This window comes from Podarcis gaigeae (genome assembly GCF_964106915.1).
Source record: "Podarcis gaigeae genome assembly, chromosome: 9".
NCBI classification, from domain to species: Eukaryota; Metazoa; Chordata; class Lepidosauria; order Squamata; family Lacertidae; genus Podarcis; species Podarcis gaigeae.
The window spans coordinates 71,366,464-71,383,979 of record NC_139685.1 but is presented as its reverse complement, the minus strand read 5'-3'; the positions used below and the strand labels follow the sequence as shown (position 1 = coordinate 71,383,979).

Genomic DNA, 17,516 nt, shown 5'->3' with positions numbered 1-17,516 from the left:
CTCCCTCCAATATTAAAGTTTACCCTGGTGAGAAACCCACTGCAGCTATTCTTCTGAAACTTAGCAGGCTCGGTCTCCTTTGAAGAGGTGAGTATTCCTGCAAAGTATATCCAGTTCCATCAGAAAAAATAGAAAAGTAAAAAAGTAAAGGTATTCTGCACAAACACCCCTGGGTAAATATGCCTACAATTTGGCAGGCTTAATCCACTTGGGACAGACTCTTATGCTTGCAAGTTTTATTCGCTTCTGTGAAAAGAGAAAAGAGTTATATCTGTTTTTAGATACAGTGGTACCTCTGGTTACATACTTAATTCATTCTGGAGGTCTGTTCTTAACCTGAAGCTGTTCTTAACCTGAAGCACCACTTTAGCTAATGGGGCCTCCTGCTGCTGCTGGGCCGCTGAAGCACGATTTCTGTTCTCATCCTGAAGCAAAGTTTTTAACCCGAGGTAATATTTCTGGGTTAGTGGAGTCTGTAACCTGAAGTGTATGTAACTTGAAGCGTATGTAAGCCGAGGTACCATTGTATTGTTGAATGGGAAGGTGAAAGCGGGCTTCACTTTTAATAGATCTAAGTCCATCTCAAATAAGGAGACAAACTGGAAAAACACAGAGTGCCTCTGAAACAGATCAGGCAACTTCCTGAAGCTCTAGAAGCAGATAAATACTAATGGATGAACACCCCTAGTCTTTGCAGAACTTCCCAACTCCTGTCTCATTTGCCCCAGGATTTTGCCCAGGGACAAATTGAGGGTGAGGATGGGACCATCCAGGTGTTTTGCCTCATGCATGAAACTCCATCAGGTATATTGCTTAGGCAGAGTGTCTAAGTCACAGTTACAACCGGTGTCCACACTGGGAACTCTTGCATGCAGTGTTGAAAAAGATAAGCTAATTTATGCATTGAAAACTTTTCAGTAACTTTTTTTAGCAAATGCAACCTTGGCACCGTATTGGGAGGGGCGAAAGTTTGCATCCGTATGTTAGTCAGCTGTGGGCGGCTGAGATCACAATATAAAGATGAATTCCACTTGTCGGAAAAGGTTGCAGTGCATACAGCTGTTCTGTAAAACTGCAGTATAAATAGAAACGCAGGACCAAGAGTGAATATTTGTTGTTTCCTATAAAAAGGCAGACTTCGAACTAGATAAAGACAGTAACTATCCAATCTGTACATCTTTGTGTTTATAATTCCATAACGCTTTTTCGTATGCCAAATGTTCTGCAATTCAAGTTTCAGTGCCTCTGACACACACACAATTTTGGAAGTAATTTCTACTAAAATGTCTTATAAGCAGGTAGGCTTATGAAAGAGCCCAATTCTCGCAGGTAAGTTAATCATGCCATCAAATGTTGTTGTTTAGTCATTTAGTCGTGTCCCCATGGACCAGAGCATGTCATGACCCCATGGACCAGAGCATGCCAGGCACTCCTGTCTTCCACTGCCTTCAGCAGATGGTCAAACTCATGCTGGTAGCTTCGAGAACACTGTCCCACCATCTTGTCCTCTGTTGTCCCCTTCTCCTCGTCCCCTCCATCTTTCCCAACATCAGGGTCTTTTCCAGGGAGTCTTCTCTTCTCATGAGGTGGCCAAAGTATTGGAGCCTCATGTCAGGGAACTGCCATCGGAGCCAGAGGGAGAGGGAGGGCTCCAGAGGGGTTCAGGAGAGCGTCCCGGGAGGGACAGAAGCAGCCCATCTTCTGGGGAAGGAATTCAGCGTAGCACCAGTGGAGAAGGGGGGCAGATGGGGGAATCGGCGAGGTGGCTCCATGACTCCTCACCGGAGACCAGCGAGGAGAGCACGGGTCCTCCGCTGCCGACACCCTCCCTGCGCAGAAGGCTTCCGCGCAGGGAGAGTAGGCGGCGACTGGGCATCAAAGAGCTTCTTTGCTGGAAGAAGTTCAAGAAACGCCCACTGACGGATTCTGCCAGCGATTGAGATAGCCACGGGTGAGTGGCTGTCCGGACAGAAAGGGTTCACCCAGGTAACCCAGCCAGGTGTGGCGTCGATTTACGCATGAGCAACCCCTAGAGCCATTACACCTCAGCTTCACGATCTGTCCTTCCAGTGAGCACTCAGGGCTGATTTCCTTCAGAATGGAGAGGTTTGATCTTCCTGCAGTCCATGGGACTCTCAAGAGTCTCCTCCAGCGCCATAATTCAAAAGCATCGATTCTTCGGTGATCAGCCTTCTTTATGGTCCAGCTCTCACTTCTGTACATCACTACTGGGAAAACCATAGCATTAACTATACGGACCTTATGCCATCAAATACTGTCTACTCAAAAGTGCATCCAACTGAGTTCAATGAGGCTTACTCCCAGGTATGCAGACCTGTAAATTACTGATTTATTTATTGAATACTTTTTTCTATAGTTAATATACAGGCAATCTTCATTTTGCACAGAGGTTACATTCCCCCCCTGCCTCCATTCTGCCAGTTTAGGGACATTTTAAGTTCACCTGTGCGCCCATGCACAGTCATGCGCCAGTCATCAGGGCCGTAGCCAGGGAGTGGTGAGGAAGGCTCCCGCCAGGGATGCAAACAAGGGAGACACACAAAATCAGCTTTAAAATATGTCCATAAATATGTCTATAAATAAAAATATTGACTATTGCCTCATAAGAAAAGGTTTTAAACAAAGGGTCCTTATATGATATGTGGGGCCCTGTTTTCCACTATTTTTTTTTCTGTGCCACATTCCTTTTCCATGGCTAGGGGGCGCAATCTGGACGATTCTGCCAGGGGCGCAAGATCACCTACCTACGGCCCTGCCAATCATATGTGCATAAATCAGTCATTGCCTGTATAAAACAACTCTAAGTGGAATGCACCTCTTTAATCTTCTACCCTCGGGCAGGAGATATAGAAGTATAATCAGTCGTACCAACAGGCTAAAAAACAGTTTCTATCTGTGGGCTGTTAGGCTGCTGAACGGAAAATAATATAGTGCAACTGACTTTTGGGGTTGGTGTGTCGTGAGACAAGCACACAGAATGGAATGAGATTGAGTGTTTTTTGGGGGGGAGGCTCAGTTAATTTCATTGTACACAGGTTGTACATTGACAATAAAGGTATTTATTATTATTATTATTATTATTATTATTATTATTAGCTGCAATTTTAAAAAGAAGAAATGCAAACACACACAAATATGTTTTTTCTATAAATATATTTGTGCTGAAACACTCAATAGCTCGGTAGAACTTGAGATTCTGAATCTCAGGGTTGTGGGTTCAAACCCCACGTTGGGCAAAAAGATTCCTGCATTGCAGGGGGTTGGACTAGATGACCCTTGTAATCCCTTCCAACTCTATGATTCCATGGATACAACTTATAATAATAATAATTTATTATTTATACCCTGCCCATCTGGCTGGGCTTCCCCAGCTGCTCTGGGCGGCTTCCAAAAATATATATATTAAAATACTGTAATACATCAAACATTAAAAGCTTCCCTAAACAGGGCTGCCTTCAGATGTCTTCTAAAAGTCTGGTAGTTATTGTTCTCTTTGACATCTGGTAGGAGGGCATTCCACAGGGAGGGCGCCACTACCGAGAAGGCCCTCTGCCTGGTTCCATGTAACTTGGCTTCTCGCAATGAGGGAACCGCCAGAAGGCCCTTGGCGCTGGACCTCAGTGTCCGGATAGAACAAGGGGGGGGGGGGAGATGCTCCTTCAGGTATACTGGACCGAGGCCATTTAGGGCTTTAAAGGTCAGCACCAACACTTTGAATTGTGCTTGGAAACACACTGGGAGCCAATGTAGGTCTTTCAAGACCAGTGTTATGTGGTCTCGGCCACCGCTCCCAGTCACCAGTCTAGCTGCCTCATTCTGGATTAGTTGTAGTTTCTGGGTCACCTTCAAAGGTAGCTCTACGTAGAGCACATTGCAGTAGTCCAAGCGGGAGATAACCAGAGCATGCACCACTCTTGCAAAGAAAAGCAATAAAATGTTTGGAAATGCAACAAAGCATTATAACTGGGTGGAAGGGGAGAATGTGATGCTCATTGTAGCTTCACAGCAACCCTGAGAGGTAGGTTAGGCAAAGAGTGAGTGACTGGCCTAAGATCAACCCATGAGTTGGTGGCTGAACATGGATTTGAACTCTTCATCTTAGATTGGTGGCCTTGAAAAATTTCTGATTTGTAAAGTTGTAGGCAACTTCATTGCTATTTTTAATTACTCACCCATTAAATAATTGCTAGTTAATATTAGTTATGTTATCTGTTATGGTTTTCAGCCGTTTCTTGCCTTATTTACCATTGGCTTGCTTTTATATATTGACATTCCACCCTTCAGTGTAAGGATGCTCCATGTAAAATCAATAAAACAATGAAAGCATATAGCTGTAATAAAACAACGGAGTAAAACAGCGAAGAATGGCAGTGTTAAGACAAACCCGTCATGTCTTTAAAGCCCCAGGAGCAAAGTTTTTAAAGACTATATTTATGGGAAGACATCCACCTGCTTTCCAGGAAATGGCAAAATGATACACTGCCAAGGCGGGAGTCGGGAACAGGTCAGGAATAACTCTCAAGGTGTCAGCGAAGTTAACTCTTTATTCAAGGAAACAAAACAGCTCAAGCAGGCCTAGTGTGGTGTAGTGGTTAAGAGCAGTAGACTCGTAATCTGGTGAACTGGGTTCAATTCCCTGCTCCTCCACATGCAGCTGCTGGGTGACCTTGGGCTAGTCACACTTCTTTGAAGTCTCTCAGCCCCACTCACCTCACAGAGTGTTTGTTGTGGGGGAGGAAGAGAAAGGAGAATGTTAGCCGCTTTGAGACTCCTTTGGGTAGTGATAAAGTGGGATATCAAATCCAAACTACTACTACTACTACTACTACTACTACTACTCTTCTTCTTCTTCTTCTTCTTCTTCTTCTTCTTCTTCTTCTTCAGTGTGGGAACTCTTCCCGGTAGGTCTTGCCCCAATGAGGCAGTTGCGAGGACTGAAGGTCCCATCCTTCCCACCTCTCCCTAAGTCTCTCCCTCCCTCCTCCTCTTCCCCAGCAATATGAGGCTTCTTCACCTTGTCTGTTTTTGCTGTGCCCTCTTCATACCTCTTCTGGTTCTGAGAGACCAGGAGGAAAGACAGCTGGTGGCAGCAGGAGATGGAGACTCCCTGACTTCTTCAGCAGCCTGGCTTATCTCTGCTTCTTGGTTCCCCTCCTCTCCTGCCTCTGATTCTGGACTGCCCTCTGCCACAGACTCTCCCTTCTCACTAAGCAAACCCTGTTAGCTCTTCAGCTCCTGACACTTCCATTTCCCAGTCTGCTCCTTCTTCTCCCTAAGACCACTCATTGTCATCCCACCACCAATCCTCGGGCTCTGAGCCTTCTTCCCTTGGTGGTTCCCCAACTGGTGCCCTTCACCATTTCTCTATCCAACCAGCCCATAACATCTGCTAATGATGGGGGGAGGGGATTTTGATTCTGTACTCATTTGAGGGTGAGCCTACCTAACGTTTTCTGAAAGGGTATGCAAACTAAAACACAACAATTCTTCAAACTTCACATTTCTACAAATTTTGCAATACAGTTATATGACTAAATGTTGTGCCTAAAAATGCAGGTACTAGAGTAAAGTGTGCATAAAATTTGGTGAAAAGAGCATATGAAAAAGCACTATATCAGGTGAACTTGCCTCACAAAAACACATGTGTTAGGCAAAATTGCATACAAACAAAGAAGAAACTTGCCCTGAAATACTGGTGGATTTTCCCAATGACATTTTTAAAATTGCAAACCTGTGCAGAAATGTGGAGAGCTTAATTGTAAGTGTGGAAAAATGAGAACTGGAGGAAAACAAAAATTGACATATTCAACCATCCCTAATTGGAACATTCTCATGAAATAAATGAAAGACAGCTAAGGGTATTTGCTAATTTTCAGATTTAGCTATTTTTCCATTTTAAACCTTCATTAATACACTTTTTTCATTTCTGTGTGAATTAAATCACTTATACTTAATAAGCCATACTGAGTTCAGTGGAATTTACTCCCAGGTTAGTGAATATAAGGTTCTAGCAAGAAGAGAGGGGACAGCTCTTGAAGCAAGATAGACCTGGGCATTTGAGATAAACATGAAAGTGTCTGCAGAACGGGATAATCCTCAAATATGAAACAGGTCTCTGAGCACAACAGCAGCAGACATAATTGTAAATGTTTTTTTCCTAGCAAACAAGCGTGTATTCAGGTGGGATTTATTTATTTTTAAATGCACCTCTAATCTCACCTACTGTAGATGCTTCAAGAACTAGGGCTCCCATGGTGGGTGCTTAGAGCACTTGATTAAACAACAACAACAAAAAAAAAAAAACACCTGTTGTTAACTAAGGGGTAAAATCAGCTTTCTGAAAGAGCTACCAGCAGGCTGCCAGGAGAAGAATAAGCTCCTTTAGGTAATTTTAGACTCCAGATTTATTGGTCTTCTCACCCAACTGTACACAATCTTTATTTTACTACTTCAAATGTGGTACCCAAGTCTGGCTGCATTCAGCGGTTCTCCTGCTCATTCTGCTGAATGGGTCTCTGCTCTTCTGTCCCAAAGTCCTGCCCTGATAGCACCACTGAAACTCCTCCCCGGTTCTCATCTATCACCTGCTGCTGAAACCCACTTTTCTAATACATCTGGATTCTGTTCCCCAGAAACAGCACACAAGCAATTTTGTGCACTTCTGGTTCCACATTTTGGCAATCCCTTTGTTGATGTGCCTATGGCTCTTCTCTTCCTCTGCTCCGTGGTCGGTCGTAGTGGGAAAGGAGAAATCAGCCTTGAGCAGGGTGTAGTTTTCAAAGCTGAGGTTCAGCAGCCAAGACACAGAGTATAGAGGCATCAAGGGAGCAGGTGGATAGCTTGGTTGGTGAAAGCATGGTGCTGATGATGCCCAGGTCACAAGTCTGATCCTTGTATGAGATGGATGCATATTCCTGCATTGCAGGGGGTTGGACTAGATCGGTGTTTCCCAAACTTGGGTCTTCAGCTGCTTTTGGACTACAATTCCCATTATCCCTAGCTAGCAGGACCAGTGGTCAGGGATGATGGGAACTGTAGTCCAAAAGCAGCTGGAGACCCAGGTTTGGGAGACACTGGACTAGATGATCCTCGGGGTCACTTCCAACTCTATAATTCTTTGATTCAACGGTAAGTGCCAAGGGCGTTCCCTCACTGCGAGAAGCCAAGTTACAGGGAACCAGGCAGAGGGCCTTCTCGGTAGTGGTACCCACCCTGTGGAACACCCTCCCACCAGATGTCAAAGAGAACAACAACTACCAGACTTTTAGATGACATCTGAAGGAAGCTCTGTTTAGGGAAGCTTTTAATGTTTGATGCACTGCTGTATTTTAATATTGTGTTGGAAGCCGCCCAGAGTGGCTGGGGAAACCCAGCCAGATGTGCGGGGTATAAATAATAAATTATTGTTATTATTGTTATTATTGTTATTATTGTTATTATTTGCATGCAGGCAAGCAGAGGAATATCAGAGGGAAGTAGGATGCACTGAGAGGTATAGAAAGCGCTGAAGTAGCCACACAACTCCATGGGCATTCCTTTTTTTAAAATGAGTTTGAGAAGACGTTGCTCTCCCTTCTTGAGATTAAATCTGAATTGGGTGTTTGTGTGCAAGAGAGAGGAATTGAGCAAGGTACAGAGCTTAAAAGCTCTTTTTGAGCTGGGAAAAGCCAGTTGTGGGTTGTTCCTGTGAGATCATAGAAGCCCCAGGATGTTTGCGCAGGGACAGTTCCAAGGGTTTGGGTATATACATTTTTGCGTATATGCAGAACCCTTGGAATCGAACTCTAAGATGAGATCATGCTGTATATGCAAATGTGGATGTGGAAGAAATTGTTATTGACCTAAGGAAATTAGATACAGAAGGACACAGTTCTTCCAAGCAGCCTGGTGTTAAGGTTACTCAAGGATTTTGCATTTTAAAGCAAACGAACCCGATTTGCAATTCCTAGGCTAATAAATCAGAATGCAGGTATATTTCAGTTTTTTAGACTTTTCCGAATTTTGCAACACGGTTTTCTGCTGAAGTGTACCTAAACCCAAATTAAAATATGCATTTTGTGAAAAACAATAAGGGAGAGAGAGAGAATGAATGAATGAATGAATGGACTCCAGCAGGCTCTTCTGGTGTCCTTATTTTCTTGATTCTTGTTGGGTTCTGTCTTTCAGACGAGCCATGCCTGGGTGACAAATCTATCTTCTGCCAAATGGAAGTGCTCTCACGGTACTGCTCCATCCCGGGCTACAAGAAGCTCTGCTGTGAATCTTGCAGCAAACGTAGCAGCACGCTCCCGCCACCTTACCTTAGCGAAGCTGCCGAGACCGAAGAGGGAGTGATGACCGGCCCTGGCAACCTCCCCAAGACTTTGGCTTCTCCGACGTCTTCAGTCCCTCCTCGCTCTGAAAGGCGCTTTTCTTTGGGCAGGATGTCCTTGGCAGAAGAAGACAGGCATGCCCTGATCCCCAATGCCTACGGAAGGGCCAGGGTTGCCAGCCCACCTCAGAGGAGAGTTCAAAGCCAAGCGAGGAACAAGACTTCCGGGCCAGTTGCGACGCCGTTACAACTGCCAACCATGAGTGGGCACCTTGCGACCCACACATCCTCAGCTTTGTTAGATATTGGTCCAGCTGTGACCCAGAACAGCAGTTCAGCTGGCGTCCTGTCTCCAAATAGACCCTCAAAGAAAAATGAGAAGCAAGCGGACAGACGGCAACCTCCGAGGCCTTCCACTGTGGAAAGATGAAACTTAGAAATAAAAAAGGGGGGTGGGAGATACCTAAAGTGGAGAATGTGTCTCCTTGCTTTGTTTGGAGTACGATGATGCATGCAAACCCTTCCAACACAAAACTTTCAACAAGTCAACCGCAGAAAAGGAGGTAGAGGGGAAAAAGTGCTGGCTCACTTTCCAGTGACATCCATCCTTCACTCGGTTCCTCCTCTTCTTCCTCCTCCTCCTCCCAACATCTGGCCACCGCAAAAACTTTGAAGGGAAGCACCAAAAATCACACCGATGTAAAAAGAAGAAGAAGCAAGTAGCTGAGTGGGTTGGCCATTCTCTGCCACCCAGACCCCCTAACGTTGCACGTCGGCTGCTTTTGAGGGTGGAAAGTATGATTGATTAAAAATAAAGGAAGGAAAGAAATTAAATGTTGCTTTTGAGGGGCGGGAGGGGGCAACCAAGCAGAGGCACCAAAGTTTACACGTCTACAGCGTATTTTTTACTGTGGAACATTTGACCTCCATATGAATTGTATTGCTAATTTATCTCTATAAGCAAATGCTAGACTATGGTTCACCTTTGTCATGTACATAGGCTTGGTTGGCACATCATGCTGAGCCCAAAGCATGGCTGAGCATGGCCACATGAAGATGCAGGCTCCCAGAGGGTTCCTCCCCAGCTACTTAGCCATGAGTTAGCTTAGTATAGGGTCTTGTGAGGCTCCAGAGGTTACTGGAATACAATTCCCATCATCCCTGCCTCTGGGCCATGCTGGCTGGGGATGATGGGAGTTGAAGTCCAAGAACATCTGGAGGGCCACAGGTTCCCCATCCCTGGCTCAGTGTGTCATCTGAAGCCAGGCTCTTGGCTTAGCTCTCCCATACAAACCATGAGGCATAAAAAACACACGCAGGCCATAGTTTGGTTTTAGCTTGTGGTTAACCTGGAGGGAGCAGACCCACAAGCCTGTTAGTAAAGCCAGTTAAATAATGCAGGCAGAGTACACAAAGAGGAAGAATCCTCAGAAAACGTTAGCGAGGACACTGGAATCAACCTCAGTGTATAACTTGAGGGGGAACAAACAGAAAAGTTTATACATAGTCAGGAGACATTCAGTCAAACATACAGAGGGAAAACTCCTTCAGAGTTACACAGCCAATCAGGGCACATGCTGCCTTTGGAACCATCATGTCTTGCTGCCTGGTTGCTAAGCAGCACTTCTACCCTGCCTCTAGGCTAGGTGGCTTTATCAATTAACCCTTCAATTACAACGCCTGGGTTCGGGTCCCACAAAACAACAGCACAGCAAACAGAAAGGATCAAAGCAGCCACAGTCTCCTCTCCTGGAGCCTGCTCTCTCATGTGTTCATGCTAAGCTATGCTTTGTTTTAGCACAATGTGCAAACCAGGTCATAGTGCATATAATGGATAGAGAGGGAGGAAAAACAGTGTTATTTTTTTCAGAGTTTTGTGTTATTCAGCCATTTGTTTATGGACTTTGCATTTCAGGATCATGTTTAGGTGCCTGCCGTTCAGTTCTGCCTTATTTACAAGCCATGAACATATTTGTTTTTTGCTAGGATCCAAAGACCTGGATACAAACAGTGCTGCACACCAATCCAGGTCGCCAAATGGCTTTGGACATCTGCAAAGGCTTTCTAGATCTCCATTTCCCAGCATGATTTCCTTGTGCTGCCTCGGACTTACTCTAGAGTATCTCCCAACATTCTGATGTGGGCACAGTATCAACTGAAGGAAAGTGTGTTGGGAGGAGAGGTTAAGTCTGAAGACCTGAAAGGCCAGCCTTCACTCCCAGCTAAGCTGGTGAAATATACTCAGAGTCGAGTGTGAATTTCATGCTCTTTATTCAGCTCGTAGTAGCAATGAATGAAAATTTCCCCAAAACGTCTAGCTATATATACATTATTTACACAATGGGCCCCACATGATTGGCTAATTCCGGGATGCTCCTGTAGGCCAATCAGGTTGCAGATTCACTTCCTCCAGAAGCCTGATTGGCTGCTTCTGCAGGCCAATCAGGTCGCTGATTCACTTCCACCTGGAGCGGGATTGGGTGGCTCCTGCGGACCAATCAGACTGCTGCATTCTGGATCCTATTGTTCTAGGATTCAGCTCAGTACATAACAGCTGGTCTGGAGGCAAAGCTGCCAAGAGGCTGGCAGTGGCCTGAAAGGTCTGCCCTCAGGCTTTTGGACTGAGGGCAGACCTTTCAGCAAGCAGGATTACAGAGAAAGATAATCTCCCACCTTTATATCCTTCCAAGGGCTTTGGGGTGATCATCTCAGTCATGCAATCCATGGCTTGGAGAGATGAAAGGTAGCAAAAAGTGCATGTTCTAAGTTGATTTATTCACACCACTTTAGGTATGTGGGGTAGCTGAACTGTCCTGGCAAAAAAGGGGAAAGCAATTCTCCATGCCTCTGGTGGGTGTGAAACAAACATATAACCTAACACCCCATCCTATACTTAAGGGGATTTACTGAGGCCTGGACTCACAGTGCCTTTTTCCTTTGCCTGTACCCCAATGCAGCATCAGTTGCACATGGGCTGTGCACACCAATCCCAACATTAGATGGTGCAACTGAGATTGCAAATGACAATTTACAGTGTGGTTGGTCACAAGAGGCATTGGCACTGCCTTGTCTAGACAAGGTCCAGGATGGTTTGGCCCATCACAGGGACATCACCAAAGCTGCAAATTTAAATGGAACCTGAGAAGAAATTGGTGGAAAAGGTGAAGATAATCATGGGCACATCCTTGATGAAATGAATGCTAGAATTTGGGGGTCCATTGCTATGAGAGAAGGAGGGTGTAGAGATTTACTGATGGAGCACATGGCTCCTGCCTGGAGACATGATAATAGCCACCTACCTGAAGCTGAGCACAGGGACATAGGAATCTGCCTTATGTCAAGTCAAACCATTAGTTCATCTAGCTCAATATTATATGCCCTGATTGGCAGGATCTCTCTTGGGTTTCAGGAAGGTTTCTCTCCCAACCCAACTTGGAGATATCAGGAAATGAAGCTGGGGCTTTCTATGGGTGAAGCAGATGCTCTCCCTGAAATATACTCAGAGTCCTGCAGTGATTTCATGCTCTTTATTGCAGCTTGTAAAACAGTGATTGAATTTTCCCCAAAACCTCAGGCATTTATATACATTATTTACACAATGAGTCCCATCTGATTGGCTGATTCTGCTTCCCTCCTGGAGCCTGATTGGTCTTCTCCAGCAGGCCAATCAGTTGTTGCATTCTACGATCCTACCTGCCTATTGTTCTAGGATCCAAGCTTAGTAGTCTGGTCGGTCCTTCCAAAAGAAATTGTCTGGGGACCCTGTGTATGCTACCTTGAATTCCAGGGGGGGAATGAAGGGATACAAAATTAATCACTAAGTAAGAAAAATGATCTGTGTGTACGCAGCCCCAAGTTTGGTTCTTAGCATCTCCAGGACCAGAGTTGAGAAATGCCCTTACAAGAGAGAATGGAGCACTGCTGTTGGTCAAAGTATAGAGTACTTGAGCAGATGGTCCCATGCTTGCCTGACTGCCTTTCTTTTCAATAGGGCTTGTGCATGAGAAGGTCTTGCTTAGAGCACTCCCCTGGTGTGCAGTAAAAGTATGGTAATGTCCCTGAAAAGAAGGTGACTTAAGTTTACTTTTTAAAAAATAAAAATCTGCTAAATTGCCTGTTCGTCAAAGCCAAAGAGCGACTCCAAACTAGGACAAGAACATGGTGTATGAGTGGCAAATGCTGGAAAAGCACTTAACTTTTTCATCGACTTCAAGCTGAGAGAGTGCATTGACCAGCTGCCCCACCATATATGCATCCAACTGGGACAAATTGCCAGCCATTTGGTTCACTATCAAACTTGTCAGGCAACTTCTCTCTCTCTTTGTGTGTGTGCGTGTGTGTGCAGGGTTTCGCTGTAAGGTACTTGTATATAGGAATGAAAAGTAAAGCTATTTATTAAAAGTTGGTTGTGGTGGTTTTCTGTGCCAGTGTTTCATGTCCTGAAAACTTGCGCTTAAGATGGCAGCACCGTTTCCTCTGGTGTAAAGTGTTTCAAATTGAATTTCACACACGGCTTCAAAGGGCAGTTGCAGTCTAAGCGTGTTTATATGCACGTAAGGGCCCCACTGCAGAGGACATACCTTAAAAAATGTAGACATGTGTCAGCTGAGCTCTTTACTATTTAAATTACCGAGCAAGGACAGAGAGGGCCCATCCCACCAACAGTTTGCATTTTGTTTTTGAAATGTCATACCTGAATCTATTTGAAGGTTTATAGCATGTTCCTCCAATGCATTTCTATTAGCTCTGTGTTCAAATATGCCCTTTCAATTTCTTGAAATGTTTCTTCCCCGGTAAAAGAGGCTTCCAGTTATTTTTGTTTGCCTCTTTCTCAGGGTGCTTTAGAATTGTTTTAGACTTTCTTTATCGTTTTAGCAGCTGTAGGGATGCAAGAGCACACCCCATCTGTGGCTGGCTGTCAGATGCCTGATATCAGTGTGGTTGCTGATTTTGTTTTCAAAGGCAGTCTTTCCTTTTACCTTGGCAGGGGGGGGGGGATTTTTACATTGACTTATTTAGAAGTAAAGCCATGCCAGTTAAAACACACACAACTCAAACCAATTAAGGGCTGTCAGACTCACAGGGGGTAACTTACCCATCTTCCTATATGTACAGGAAAGTTTTCATGGAACATGGGTACCATATCTGCTCCTGAGGGTTGGGGAAAACCCCAGAACAGATCTAGGGCCACATGGAGAGCACACAGGGAGAGGAGAGGGGTTGGAAGTCCCATCGAACAGGCAGGAATCCTTGTACTATATATCCCTTCTCCTCCTCCTGGACTGTAACTGATCCACTCAGTTGCTGCTTGTGGTGTCAGAAAAACTAATGGGCCAACTTCAGTAGATACAACCCACAGAACAGAGATGAATTAAACATGGAAGTTGTGGAAACTCCTCTACAATATTTGTAGATTTCACTCACGGAACAATTTTGATTGATGCCTCAAAAACCATGTTATCCACCAGGATGATCCCAAACGCCACATTTTAATGTAGGAATCCTTACTAGCAATGTTGCTGGTCTAGTGCAACTGGCATTCCAGACACACATGAATTTCAAAGAGGAAGAAAGTGATCATGCATTTCGTACATCAAAATGAGCAGAGATGCTTCTTGCACAGAAATCCCACCCAAACACGCATGCTGGCATGATTCTACAGCCAACCTCCTCAAGTTCTTTCCCTATTAATTATCAGCATCCACCATTCCGTAGCTGTGCCACCACCTCCCTCCTACAACTGCGCAGAAGCACTCCCACACAAATCCGCGGCTGGAAGCTTCCTTGCTCCCAAGTGTATTGCCATGCAGGTAGATGGACAAATCGGTTTCTCTCCATTTTGTCATTTTTCCAGTCGTCAGTTCCACCCACTCCATTTGCACATCAGTTTGTCATTTTGAACACTGGAACTAGGCGAACCATTGAGTTTCACTGTCAGGTAGCTTCTGATGTTCCTACTGGATTCTTCCCAGAGTCCTCTGAGCCTGAAATTACGTCTAAGGGAATGGCATATTGAGCCAAAACAAGCAGACAAAGAAAGCAGACAACATTAGACTAGGAGCCTGAGTGGCAGTCCTATTATATCCTATTGCAAAAATGACAGGACAGGCAGCTTGGCTTGTGATTTTGAAGTGGTGCTGGCTGCATGGTCTGTAATCAGTTATTTTGATTGATTAAGGTGCCTGTGAACTGGAGAAGATGCAAGGGAAAAACAACTCACAAATGCCATCTGCCTTATTGATTGAGAGCAGTGAAAAGATAGTTATAAATGTAACTGGACAGTATTTGGCACGCCAGTTGTCCAGCTTAGCATCTGAACTGCAAACTTGGCTAAGACCATCTTTGGTATAATCTCCTTGAATTGATATTCTCCTGCAAATCTCCTCCTTATACTTTAATCAGGGGTCAGCAAACTTTTTCAGCAGGGGGCTGGTCCACTATCCCTCAGACCCTGGAGCAGACTATATTTTGAAGAAGAAAAAAATGAATGAATTCCTATGCCCCACAAATAACCCAGAGATACATTTTAAATAAAAGGACACATTCTACTCATGTAAAAACATGCTGATTCCTGGACCATCCGCGGGCCAGATTGAGAAGGCGATTGGGCTGGATCCGACCCCCGGGCCTTAGTTTGCCTACCCATCCTTTAAATGCAAGTTGCTCCAATCCAATTCTAATTGTGTGTTTCAAAAGGGAGGGGGCACTTGTGACAGATGTGGTAGAATGTGGATGGAGATGCTTAATTGAAATATGGTGCAGGTGCAGATATTGTCCATGTTAGCAGCAGACTGACTCTCAAAAAGGCTTGGTATCTTTGAATGGGCTGTAAAGAAGTACCCTGTTGAGGATAATACTGCTAAATAACTCATAACACATTTAAAGACTGCAACTCGACTTACCATGATGAAGAATTGGAGGACTCTGAATACAGACATAATTCGATATGTGGTTGGTGCAAATATGGGACATTGCTCTGATGGACAAATGAACTGACAGGATGCAGGGACACGGAACCAAAACAAAGACAAGTGCCTTTCAAATGAGATGCTTTGATTTTCTTTGGAATGCTACCGTGAAAGAACATGGATTCAGAACTCCTACAATTTGGGGCAGACTGTGGATAGATACATTCATTTAACATTTAACTGAAGATGGAGCATATCATTTCTGTAGTTTTCCTCTGCAACTATTCTGCGTGGGGGGGGGGACTCCAGACAATTTTGTTTATCCTGTTTTAAAGCACAACCACATCTTGCATAGGGGTTACATTCCAGGGCTGATGCATATGCAAAAGCATGTATACTCAAAGCGCTCCCTTGTGCAAACACACCTAGCCTTGCAGAGCTGAGCCCTGGAGCCCCAAGCAAGGCAGATAGCTTAAAAGCTCTTTTTGTGCTGAGTTTTCCCAGTGCGAAAAGAGTTTTTAAGCTCTCTGCCTTTTTTGCACTTCACTTGTGGGATTTCAACCAGCCTGTTGAAATTGTGTGAGTTAAATGAGCGCTAAGATGCAAACATACCGGACCTGGAAAGATAAACACATTATTATTATTTTAAAAATGAGAGAGAGATATACTCTGAACAAAATGGTAGCAGTCAGACTGCTGCAAATGATTCATACCCCACCAGAAATGTTGGAGGGTATGTTTTTCTAGGACAGGGTGAGAAACCTCTGAGCCAGAGGCCAAACCTGGCTCCCCAGGCCTCCCCATTCAGCCAACAAGGCAGTTTGGGGAAAGCTGCACACACCATATATATCAGGTGCGGGGGTGGAATTTCTCAAGTACAGAGGCTCTCACCAAATTTCCAGTTGTTCAGACTTCATTCAGTAATGCATTACCAGGCAGAGTTCAAAGAGTCTGCAAGAACATTTTCATCAGGGCACACACTATACAGTGGTACCTCAGGTTAAGAACTTAATTCATTCTGGAGGTCCGTTCTTAACTTGAAACTGTTCTTAACCTGAGGTACCACTTTAGCTAATGGGGCCTCCTGCTGCTGACACACCGCCACTACACAATTTCTGTTCTCATCCTGAAGCAAAGTTCTTAACCCGAGGTACTATTTCTGGGTTAGCAGAGTCTGTAACCTGAAGCATCTGTAACCTGAAGCATCTGTAACCTGAAGCGTCTTTAACCTGAAGCGTCTGTAACCCGAGGTACCACTGTACAGTCATACCTTGGGTTGAAGTAGCTTTGGGATAAGTATTTTCGGGTTGCGCAATGTGGTGACCCAGAAGTAATGGAGTGCGTTACTTCCGGGTTTCGCTGCTTGCGCATGTGCAGACGGTCAAAATGACATCACACGCATGCACAGAAGCAGCGAATCGTGACCCGCGCACGTGCAGACAAGCGGACATGGATTGTGTTCACTTCTGGATGCGAACGGGGCTCCAGAAAGGATCCCGTTCGCATCCAGAGGTACCACTGTATAGGCAAATATATATTGTCTTAATTGTTTATCCTCTACTCAACCACCTTCTGCCACTCCAGTTCTTCACTACCTTTCATCCAATTGCAGAGCATAATATAGAATATAGGGCCCATACATTTCCCCTTTAACTAGTTCTTGTATTCCTGTTTACGTGACATTGGCCTCACTAATTAGGGTCCTAACAGTAATTCACACTCACAGGTGCAGGGCAGGTAAGAACAGGGCTTCAAAGGAAGAACTGTAAGCTTAAATTGGGCTCCCAGTTGTTCTGTTCCTGGAGCCAAGGCTAATGTGCAGTGAGAGCATACTTTGTTCAAAGAGGAGGAAGCTATTTCCATGCAATGAAAACGACTTATCCCTCCCAGCTCTGTGCTTTGAAGTAGCCTGCTCTGCTCTTTAAACCTTGGATTTCTGAAGGTCTAAAGGAACAGGACACGGCCACTGGCAAAGGGTTTTCAAACAGCCCTGAGACACAAAATTGAAATGTTTCATGATCAACCAGAATAAACAACAGATACAGAAATGCTTAAGGGTCACAATAATAAAGCACATCTATAAGCTATCTGGGCTTGTGGAATCATCCCAACCTACAAACAATAAAAGAACGCTATCTTAAATGATTATTAAGAGCTTAGTTCTGTAAAAGTGGAGGAAACTCCAGCTATCATAGATGAGGGGAAAACAGTGGCCCCCAAGCATATTATTCCTGATGTCAACATTTCCGTCTGTTAAATTTCCTCAGTTGTAGAAA

At 44.7% G+C, this 17,516-nt stretch overlaps 1 protein-coding gene across 1 annotated transcript in view; it reads left to right on the top strand.

Moving 5' to 3' along the window:
• Positions 1–12,733, top strand: part of ADAMTS3 (ADAM metallopeptidase with thrombospondin type 1 motif 3) — a 134,065-nt gene extending 121,332 nt beyond the window's left edge. Inside the window, exon 23 of the mRNA XM_083756368.1 lies at positions 8,188–12,733. Within this exon, the coding sequence (XP_083612494.1) occupies positions 8,188–8,762 (575 nt within the window). The 3' untranslated portion in view covers positions 8,763–12,733. The remainder of the gene's footprint in view (positions 1–8,187) is intronic.
• Positions 12,734–17,516: the final 4,783 nt, after the last annotated feature.